Source organism: Ammospiza nelsoni, chromosome 1 (assembly GCF_027579445.1).
Source record: "Ammospiza nelsoni isolate bAmmNel1 chromosome 1, bAmmNel1.pri, whole genome shotgun sequence".
Lineage (NCBI taxonomy): Eukaryota > Metazoa > Chordata > Aves > Passeriformes > Passerellidae > Ammospiza > Ammospiza nelsoni.
In genome coordinates this window covers 32,600,695-32,612,063 of record NC_080633.1, presented here as the reverse complement: position 1 = coordinate 32,612,063, position 11,369 = coordinate 32,600,695, and the positions used below count along the sequence as shown (strand labels likewise).

At 40.1% G+C, this 11,369-nt stretch overlaps 1 protein-coding gene across 1 annotated transcript; it reads left to right on the top strand.

Annotated features, from left to right (window-relative positions):
* Position 1: 1 nt before the first annotated feature.
* TOMM7 (translocase of outer mitochondrial membrane 7) lies at positions 2–5,315 on the top strand. Its single transcript, XM_059474019.1, has 3 exons — positions 2–189; positions 3,843–3,891; positions 5,098–5,315. Exons 1-3 carry the CDS (start codon positions 87–89, stop codon positions 5,111–5,113), a joined length of 168 nt encoding a protein of 55 aa, XP_059330002.1. The 5' UTR covers positions 2–86; the 3' UTR covers positions 5,114–5,315.
* The last annotated feature ends 6,054 nt before the right edge of the window (positions 5,316–11,369 follow it).

Genomic DNA, 11,369 nt, shown 5'->3' with positions numbered 1-11,369 from the left:
CCAGCGCACGGCGCTGTTACGAGAGACGCTGCGCTCCTCCTCCTTCTCCTCCTCTTCCTCCTCCTCCTCTCTGCCCCGCCGCCGGGATGCCGAAGCTTAGCAAGGAGGCCAAGCAGCGGCTACAGCAGCTCTTCAAGGGCGGCCAGTTCGCCATCCGCTGGGGCTTCATCCCCGTAGTGCTCTATCTCGGTCAGTGCCGGGCGGGGGACGCGCGGGGGCCCTCGGCGGCCATTGCCGCGGCCGGGTCTGGGGCGGCCGGCTCCGATGGCCGCTCTCCGCCCCCCGGCCCGTCCGGACGCTGCCGGGGAGCGGCGGGGCCGAGGGAAGGGCCCGGGGGGGGGCCCAGGGCCGCCCCGCCGCGCTGCCCCCGCCGCCCGCGGCCATGGCCGCGCATGTGCGATGGGGAGGGCGGGGTTGCCCTTGGCAGAACTGAGACGGGGAGGCTTTTTGTTATAGTTGGGTTTTTTGTTTGTATGCTTGTATGGTTTTTATTTGTTTCCCCCCCCTTTTTTTGTAAAGAAGAAGTATGTGATCTTCCCGCTCTACTCGGCCCTAGCGAGGCCACATGTGGAGTGCCGTGTCGAGTTCTGGGCTCCTCAGTACGGGAAGGACAAGGAGCTGCTAGAGAGAGTCTAGCACAAGGCCACGAAGATGATTAAAGGGACTGAAGCATCTCTCTTATGAGCAGAGATTGCGGGTGCTGGGCCAGTTTAGTCCAGAGAAGAGAAGACTGGGAGGGGATCTCATTAAAGTATACAAATATCTTAAAGGCAAGGGCTAAGAGATTGGAGCCAGACTCTTTAGTAGTGCCCAGGTACAGGATGGGGAGTAACGGCCATAAACTAGAACACAAGAAGTTTCACGTCAACATGAGGAAGAAATTCTTCACGTTGAGGGTGGCAAAGCCCTGGAACAGGCTGCGCAGGAAGGTCGTGGAGTCTCCCTCTGTGCAGATATTCAAAACCCAGCTGGACACATTCCTGTGTCACTTGCTGTAGGTGACCCTGCCTTGTCAGGGAGTGGACTAGGGGATGTCTAGAGGTCCCTTCCAAGCCTGACAATCCTGTGGTTCTGTAATAAAGAGGTTTTTGCCCCTTTTTCTCCCTGGAGGCTAATCCTGTATGAGGGCCCCTCTGGGGAGTGGGCAGAGCACCGAAGCAGCCGAACAGCAAATGGGGCTGAGATTTAACCCTGTGTCAGTGACTGCCCTATAATAGTCAGGGCTGTGCTTTGTGCTCCTGGGAGTCTGGTGAGCAGAACGCTGGGAGCCCTGCTTCATGGCACTGGGGACATTGCCAGCTTCTGGCTGAGATTAAATTTCCAGCAACAGGCATACAGGTTACAGTCTGTGTCCCACCAAACATGGTGTGGCTCCTGTTTCCAAGCTGCAGTGGAATGTTAAGGGGATGCCTTGCTATAGTGCCTGGTGCCCTGGATATATTTTGCTTGCTCCTGTCATCAGGCTAGCCAGGCATCACTACCACACAATATTTCTCCTGCTGTATGCCATCAGCTGTCCTTATTTAAGAGAGGCTGGACACTTTTATTCACTTCGTTTGTAACAGAGGGGCCCAGGAAGGCTGATCCCTGCAATTCATTTGGCTTACTTTCTGCCCAAACTGTTGGGCTTTTTGGGAAAAGCACCTAAATCAGACAGGCATCTTTGCATTGATTGCAAACATGAAGGAGGGCTGGGAGCTTGATATGTTTCCAGTCAAATCTGAGAGGTTGTTTTGATTAATTGAAAGGAGTGCGGTGCCTGGTTTGAAGGGCTTTGATTGTTTATAGATAACAACCAGGAAAACGTTGTTCTCATCAGCTGTTATAGAAGTGCTTTAACAACTGCAAGCAAAAGAAGTCACTTCAAAAACTATGGAAAAAATAATTAGCGTTATTAGGTCTGCTTTTCCATTGCATTTCCATTTTTAGTTTATAAATTCTTTTAAATTGATAAGTTTTGGGTGGGAATTTCAACACTGATTTGTAACCTAATTTGTTGTTGAAGTTTTGTTTAGATTTTACTTCCCTGACAGTGTCTGTGGATGTCAGAAAGATGGTCTTTCTTCTTAGTGACATCAGAGTGTCACATTAGTGACAGTAATAAGTTACATTGGTGACATTAAATAGGTTACTTCAAATTGTATAAAGCCACCTTACTGTAATTGCAGTTGCACTAGCATCAGGGTGTGTAGTATATTTTTTGTTATGTAGCAGTGAGAAATTTAAGTTGTAGTAGTTTAGGTTCATATCTCCAGAAAATAAGTGTGTTGTACCACATCTACATTGCCTTCTTATAACTTTATTTGCAGTAATGAAAATATAAGCAGATGGGAAGGGGAAGAGCAGATGCCACCTTGATTGCCATAGACATTTGGAGGTGGCATGTACCCAAAGTCTGCAGGATTGGAAGAACCTCTTCTCTAGTAGGATTACTTTTGACTCTGGGAGGGAAGGTGTGACCCCATATGTATCAAATACATGCTGAACTAAAAATAGGCAAGGAAATGATCAGCAAATCTGAGCCTGTAACTTTCTCTGTAAGGCTTTCTAGCTCAGGGCATGTACGAGGAGCCCAGTATGAGAATGTGCAGTTACAGGTCATTGGTGGGGTTTTGTTGTGTTATTTTAAACTTTCTTTAAAGTGGCTGCCCTGGTTTTAAGTCAGTAAATTAGACCAATGCACTTTTGTTAAACCTGATTTGCTTATTTAAAAATCTGGGGGTGAGGGAAGGAGGCAGAAACATCCACACACACCCTGTGGCTGCAATTCATGAATTTTTAAGCTGTGCTGCTGGACAGTATGGCAGCCAAAGAACTTGGGTCAGGATGTCTAATAGTCTCAAATCATCCAACGTTATCTTCAAAGACCTTTCCAGTGCCTGTGAAGTTAATGGAAGTTTTTCCATTAACCTTTGTGGCCTGTGTTTCAGGCAACATGACATTAATTATTTATTTTCTGTAAACGAGGGAAATAATATAATTTTCATGAAACCTTCACTTCTAGATAGCCAGTGAAGTATTGAACAGTGCCTGAATTTTTTTGCATGATTCTGTTCCAAGACTTTTGTATCACAGTCCAGAGAACAAAGATACTTCATATTCCAAACCTTCAGCTGCTTCCCTAGTATACATATACTTTAGTCAGTTGGTGTATTTGAGTTATTGGGGGCTGGGGATGAACTCTTTGTAGTTAACTGTCATTTCATTTTCCTGGGTATTAGAGAACAACTTGTTGGTTTGCAAGCTTTAGTAGTATGTAACTTCCTCCAAAAAGTGCCAATCAGAGTGGAAGATTTGAGGTTAAATTGATTTAACATTTAGCATTCTGTCATGCTAAATTGAGTGAACTGTTACTGAAATACTGCTTTTAGGGTGTGTCTCAGATGTCAATTGCCTGTTAAGCTTCAAGGTGCTTACTCTACATCAGTTTTAGGTGTCTTTGTTGGTAGAGCCCTGCTAGGTTGCTTTCTGGACAACATTTAACATCTGTGGGTTTGTGTGTGTAAAAGTATGAATGTCTTGATCTCTGGCATAGATGACTTCCTTCATCACTTACAGTTAGTTGATGCTGAATTTTAGGTCAGGTAAAGATGCAGGTAAGACTTTTTAAAAAAAGAAGAGTTTACATTGGTATTTATTTTCTTGCTTTCTAACCCTTGTAAGAATGTGCAGTTTTTACTCAGGGTAGTGCACAGCTTCATGAATCACAATTCTACGTTCAGTAGTTTTCATTTTTATTGCTATTTAACGGGCTGGAATAACTTCACAGAGATTTAACTGTGTAGGAATCTGTACATACTTGTTTATTTTTATATATGTATGTAATGTATGTTTCACTTCAGGTTTTAAAAGAGGTGCAGATCCTGGAATGCCTGAGCCAACTATCTGGAGGTATGTATCGGTTCCAAATGTACGTACAAACCCAGTGCAGATAATTACTGGTTTGGGTGTTATTTCTGGCCAGCTACAGTTGTGAATGATGCTTCCATCCCTTGTTTTTAATTGTTGTGGTTCTTGTTTCTTTGGAAATTCACATGACAAGTCAGCAAAGTTCTAGTTCTTGGGAAGACCTTTCTTATAATCTTGCATAGTTTTTAAGATATGGAACTTCCTGTGTATTTTCCATGACAGCTGCCCTTCTAATCTGTTGTAGAGCTAGTTTGTGCAAGTTTCTGCACTGAACAATAACTTCTCAGATTTCTAGCACAAATTGAAACCAAAATCCAATCTCCTTCTGCCTTGGCAAATGTGGGAGTAACACTGCATAATAAAAGGTGCATGAAATAAAGGCTGTCTCCTTCAGTATTAGTCACTGTCATGAAGCAAAGTGGATTTGGCTCATGTTGCCTCTTTCTTGTGGGACTCTTTTTTATGCTGCAATGTTATGGCATTAGTAATGCTTACATTCTAGTGACATTTAAGTTCTATTGAAGGGCTTCCTTAGGGCTAACTAATTAAAGTTTTGGAGAAAGGATGGTTCTCCTGTTTTTCAGGAAATGCCTTTGATTACTGTGCAGGAGCAGGTATTCCTAAAACAAATTATTGATGGACTGTATTGTTTGCAAAGTCGTAGATTAACTCTTCTTGATTTACATAGTTACAGTGTATAGAAATCCAGTTTTTAGGATTCAGTGATTCAGTAGAAACAGTAGAAAATATGGGAAAATAGTAGTAAGATCATATTACAATTTCAGTGGAATTTAGTGTTGTCTTAATAACCAAGTTGCTGCAGTTGTTTGCTTGCTGACAGTGTTTCTATGTTTAGCTTCACCAGTGGTTTGAGACTTCTTTTTTGGGTGTGCATCTGTACAGTGTAAAAGATGTGTTTTGTACCAGAATATATATACATAGATACAATTGAACAGATGTTTTGTCTAATCTGAGGCTTACAGATGCTCATTTTTGTGAGCACATGTTGGTGCTCTCTAGCCTTAAATTTCACTTTCAAGGTGGCATTATTTCAGTATTTTGGGGGCTAGTGTTTATTCTGTACATTTGTAGGGCTATTTCTCCAGACTTGTGTTTTACAAATATAGATTTTAAAGACAAGTACCTGCTGCAAATCTGACTCTGATTTCCTCCCCCCTCCCCTTTCAGTCTACTTTGGGGCTGAAGGCTGTGGTGGTCCTGTTTAGAGGCAGCCGATGGACAGAGTGTCAGAAGATGCGTACATTCCGGAGGATGAGGCCGACACTTAGACCAGCTGGTTCAATCAGCTTGCTAATGCCATAGGTTGTACATACAACAAAATGGAATTTATATGGACCTAACTTATTTGCATTACGGTGTAATTAAATAAATACTGTTTGAATGGATGCATATTGTTTTTAAGTCTTTACATAATATAATGTAGTGGTTTATTTATTACAGAAAGCCATGGTGGGGTTTTGTTGTGGTTTTTCCCAAAATATGGTGATATTTAACTCCCATCCTTATCTCTGTTAACAATTGCCTTTTGGGTAAAGATTTGTCTTTATCTTCACAGTAACCAAAAAGTTGAGCTAATGTTTTAAATACTTCAGTATTCCTCTAAAGTTCCTTGCCCAAATGTTGGTAAGCCTCTGTGGATGGTTACTGTGCTGATCCACTTCAGGTTTTTTATCTTCTTCTAGATTCTTTTATCTGTGGATACAGTAAGGGTTGAGGGATATGTATGTTTGTGTTTTCTAGCACAGTCAGATACTAAGAAAGTATACTTTCCTGCTAAACTTACCTTTAAATGATCTCTATGTTTTCTGGGATTTAGGATGGGGTGGGAGGACACAACAGTTGAATGCTCTGTGTGTATGTGTATAAATTGCTCATACTGTAAGAGAAAGTTACTAATGTATAACTGAGAGAAGAAAACAAGTACACTAAACAAGGTGTGTGCTTCATTTTTATGCTAAAGTCTTGGTCTTTGGACTTTTGGTTTCAATTAGTTTTCTCCCTTTTAACACTGAAGTTCAAGCACTTAAATGGTGACTATTTGGTTTCTGTTAAATAGAAGCTGTTTTGGGTAGATTGCTCTCCGTTCTAGAACTGTGTAGGGTAGTTTGTATCTCTGCAGTGATTTTTTAAAAATAATGTTTATTTTCTCCAAATTATCATTGCAACAAAGGTATTCTAGATTTTGGCATGGCTTTTTTTTTTTTTTAATCCCATGGATTTTTCAGGCTTTTTTTACATTAATTAAATGTTTAAGAATAGGAGATTCCTCAGTTTTTAATCTACCACTACAATTCACAGTAAAATGTTACTGTGTTTAAGGGCTCTGATTGGAGAAACAGAGAAATGAGCCAAGTGAAAAAACTTAAAATGAAGGACAAGAATTGGAAAGAAAAAAGTGAAAATGTTTATGAGAACTAGTGCAAACCAACATGTTCTTTAAAATTCCATTAATCATGATAACTCAGTCAAATGCCATGAAATACTGGCATGGCTAATGCTGATAGACTGCTGACAGTGGAACAGTGCAAGGGCTGAATGCAGAACAGTGTCTCGTGACCATGTATCCTTCTGCTAGTGCAGCCTTCCTAGTGCCTTTTCTCTTACAGTAACTTGAGATTAATCTAACTGCTCACAGTCTCAAGTTATTAAAGAAATTAAATTTTTGATTATTTTTCTTGACTAATCCTAATGGTAATATTATTGAAATAATCTGTTGGTACTTGGTAGTGGCTTTAATCACGGTTATGAACATTTTTCTTCTGTTGAATTTTGTGCAGTAACCTGAGATGTTCAATACTAAGAGATACAGTATTTGGTGTGAAGTAGCTCATATTTCTCAATCAGATTTTACATTTCACAGGGGTGTACAATACCCAAAATGCAGCAGTGGGTGGATGGACCCAAACACCTGCAGAAGTGTATTTCATGTGCCTTGTGTGTCTGACATTTGGGGATGTGGTTTGTGGGTGGTAACCACCACATGGTTGCTCTGGCTGCTTTCCAAGAATTATAGTATTTGGCAAGAGGTAGAGAAATAGGGAAGTGTTTCCTCTTTCATTAAAAGTTTTACAAAAGCATGCATATGTCAAGCACAGGCCAGATTCTGTGACGTGTCCATGCTGAAAGGTTGTCCTAAAAATAGTTTCGTTTCAGATTTTTTGCAACTTGGAATTCCTGGATAAATATTGCTTATGAAATTCTTACTTTGAGCACATTGGATAGGAAATTTTTGGTAATTCACTGCTACTGAAGTATGTTTCAGAAAAGTTATTAGCATAGAAATATTGGGTTTTCAGATTGAGGAGGGGAAAATGTCTTTTATAGTACCTTCAATTCAGGTTACATTGAATGCCAGTATGTAATATAATGTTTTTTGTTTATGTGTCCAGACTTTCATTCCAAATAGTGTTCTTACTGTAATTAAAAGGTGAGTGAAACTTCTCCTTAAATGAACATTTATATTCTTCCCTGGTGGAAAAAAAAAGAAAAAAGAAAAGAACAAGTATTAATCATTAAGTCTTGGTAATTAATTGTATGGTAGCAAAAAAAAAAATAGCAGGTATTTTTTTTCAAGTTTGAAAATGAAGAAATCTTTGGTATGGATGTTGTGAAGTTACTTTGCAGTTTTTGTAATTTTCACAAAATTTGGATGTGTTTGTAAGAGCATATTATTGGTTTGGGAAGTTTTACATTAAAGAGATTCCTGTGAAGAATGTTAATTCCCTTAAGAAAGGTCAGAAATATGTTTGTTTCAGCAAGACTAGAGATTTTTTGGTGGTGCTAGGGAGAAGAGAGCCAAGTCTAAGGGGTAAGGTGGAAGAACTTTCATGTTGGTCAAGGCTGGGGACTTTAATTAGTTGTTACTAATTTCAATGTTCTAAGCTGATTTTTTCCTTTCTGTTTTTCTTCCAATAGAACTTGAGAAAATTTTATTTTACTGTCACATAGGAGACACCTAGAAAAGAGCAAGTTTTCCTGCTTGACTGTATTGATCTCTGTCACTGAATCAGTGCCTTCTGCAGCCAGGTGTAGATTATTTTCTGTGATGGGGTTTGTGATGGAGTCCTGTGAACTCTTAGTGTTGGAATAAGGCCAGTGAGCATAGTTTACTGAAAAACGGGCTCTGGCTACCACAGCTGAGCTCAAGGCTGCAGTGTAGATGTGTGAAATAAAATCATTGATGCCTTCCTGAGTTGGGTGGAGATTGTACTGACTTTGAGGTATCATGTTGATCATAGCCTGGAGATAGGGATTGTTTGGCTTTTTACTTTGTGCCTTCTAAGTGAGGGATGTGCAGTGTGCTTGTGGTTGCCTCAGTGTCAGGGAAATGCCACCTGTCACTGGAGCCTGTTGTACCTGGTGACAAGCAATTGTGCAAGGGACAGAGAGGGAGTCTTGTGAGTTTGATGGTTTTCTTGGTCTTGGTGCATGGACTGTGGACATCCTGCTTAGGAGGGTAGAAAAAGGATAGTCAGTTTAGTGTCATCACTAAAGGGGGAAAAAAAAATCTGGCTTTCAGTATAATTTTATTCTTAATAATTTGATCTTCAAAGGAACTTGTGTGCTCCGTAAACTTTTCAAGGCCTGGCCAGTTGTGAGGCAAAATCAAGGTGATGGGGAATTTGTAACAGGTTTTGAATTTTGCTACAAATTTCTGGTGTAGACACAACTGGTACAAAGTAACTGTGCTGTATCTCACATATGAAATGTAGAGCCTGTGTGGTTTTTTTCCTTGATTGAATTCACCAGCAAAGCTCCTGTTAGCTGAACTATAACACTTAAACACATAAAGTGTGCAGACCGAATCAATGTTCAGAATTTTGTCACAACAGGCCGGTCTGGTGAAGTATAAAACTTATCTTTTGCTACTTCGTATGGCTGTCTTCCAAAATGGGTATAGATGACAAAGAACTGCTGAAGATTTCATCTTCTTGCTTTGTGTGGTAAATGAAACACACATCTAACATAATGGTTTTTATCAGGAGAATTGCTAAATCAAACTGTATATACCCTGGATGCTTTTGGAAATATTTTCTTACAGTCTTGGAATTTAAGCTATGATGGTACTGTTGATATGTGGAAATTAAAGCTCATTACATCTGTTTTCACCACAGCAGGAGAGACCACATCCTGTTAAATGTCATATGACTTATTTATTTTTTACAAATAATGACTTAATTGCAATTTTTAAGTACTTTTTCCATGATGGTTTGTGATGCAATAGCCATTTCTTGGTTAAGCTTGTGGGTTACATACATTGTTTCTTGGTCATGGTTATGTTAATTCAGGATTAGAGGATGAGTTACATGGAGGGAATGTTTATCTTGCTGTGTGGAAAAGAATATGGCAGGGCAAATCAAATCTCACTGTTTTGATTCTGATGGTGAATGTTTGTTTGTTTTTTTAAACATTTTCTCAGGAATTACTTTCTCAGGAAAGGCAATCTTAGATTCTGGTCACTAAATAGAAATCCAGATTGCAAAATTTCTGTAGAGTATTTTCTGCTGACTGCCAAAATCAGTCTTGAAAGTATAGGAGGATTTGGTTTAATCTGATTAGTTACAGAAATTGGTTGATTTTGCTAGTAATTCATGGAAGTATTACTTCAAGGATGAAGCCTACAGAGGTTGCGTTTCTTTTGAGAGTAAGGGAGTAGGTGGGTTTTGGTTTTCCCCTTATCAAGAAGAGGAAAGAAATTCATTGAGAGAGATCAGAAATTGTTATCTAAACATTTGACTTGAAAAGCAAGGGCTTAATCACAAGGTCTCTAGTTATATACACACACACACACACACACACATATATATATATATATATATGTATGTGGTTTTTTTTTTGTTTGCTATTACCTTGACCATGAGGACTTTTATGTATACTAGTGCATACTTACCTTTCCATCATTTTATCTTTGAAATGGAAATTGGAAAATACTAATAGTTACAAATAACAATGGCAAACATAGGGGGAAGTTTGCCATCAAGCTAAGCTGACCTGTTGACTCATTACTGCTGAAAAGGGATGCTGCTGCCATGTTTAACTGATGGTGTAACTCTTCCACCTCTTGTAGCTTCAGCCTGGTTTAGCTAATCTCACCATCAGCTGTTGATAAAATCTGTGGAGGCACTAGAGATGCATGCAGTCTCATTCAAGTAGTTGTTCTCTCTGCCAAAATTTAGTGTTTACACCAATAGCAGGTAGGGAATGGTACTGCAACCTGGGAGGCTGGTCAGGTTGAAATGTTTTCTTCTTTTTTTTTTTCCTTAGAAGTTTCTTACTCAGTAAAGTATGGTTAAAAAAATTAAAAATGGTACTTCAGAGACTATCCCTTACCCCCATCCCCCAGTTTTCTATTACAGATGACTTTAGTTTTAGGTTGCATTCTGTCTTTTTGGTTTTTTGGGGGTTGTTTTGTTTTTTTTCTCTCTTGTCCAGCATTCTGGTGTTACAGCAGCTCCTCTTAGGGATATTTTGTTTCTCATCTTAAGCAGTGTTTCTGAATACTGTGGGTTTTTCTTGCATACTGTATAATGTATGCATGCTTTTCAACATAGCTTTACCTTCTTCCTTCTTTGGGAATTTAAAATCAGGATGAAGGGAACTGGTCATCTGTGAAGCATTCCAGAATCTCAGTGTGAGGTTAACGACTGAGGATGAATGGAAATGTGGGGAAAGGCTAGCTGGGATGTGCAGGGCGAGGCTGGTCCTGTACAGCAGTTGCCAAAATGCTGCTTTGGTGGGTAATTTCCTATTTTTCTAGGTCATTATTAGCAGGTCTTTTTTTATTTGGGTTGTGTTAGTGGGAGGGTTTTTTGAGTTTTCTTTGCTCAGTGAGTTGGCTGTCAGTTGGATGAGTTCTCTTCAATAGAAGTGTTGAGGCATTGTTGCTGAGTGTAGTTAGGATTGCTCATCACTTTTTACTATTGTTCTAGGTTTTTTATGTGTTTGTGTTGGTCTGCCAACTAAAATAAATGCCTTTGTATGTTTTACTGATGTAAAATAGTTTCTACACAGCAAACTGGAAAAAGAGTGATAAGTTGGTTCATTTGAGAGGCCCTGTAACATGCTCAGCAGTGTTTAGGTCTTCTCTGATTTCATCTCAGTTCCCTACTGGAAATACTTGTGTGTCAAAAGCACCAGTGAGTGTTGGTTTCAGCAAGTGGTGCTGATCCTGGGAGCAGTCCCTGAAGTTGCCGCTGTGACAGGAGATTGATGGCCAGCAAGGCAGCTGCTGCACTGAAGGGCCCTGAGAGCTGTGGAGGAGCCACAGGTGAAACAATGGCAGCTCAGTGACACCATCAGGAATAACACTGCTCTAGGAAGGACTTGAAAGTTGACTTCCTCACCCAACAAGTGGTAATCTTTGCTCATCTTCTGCACCCTAAAACGTGGCAGCATTTACATATTCACTGGAATTGCTGACAGCCTGGGTAGCCATCAGC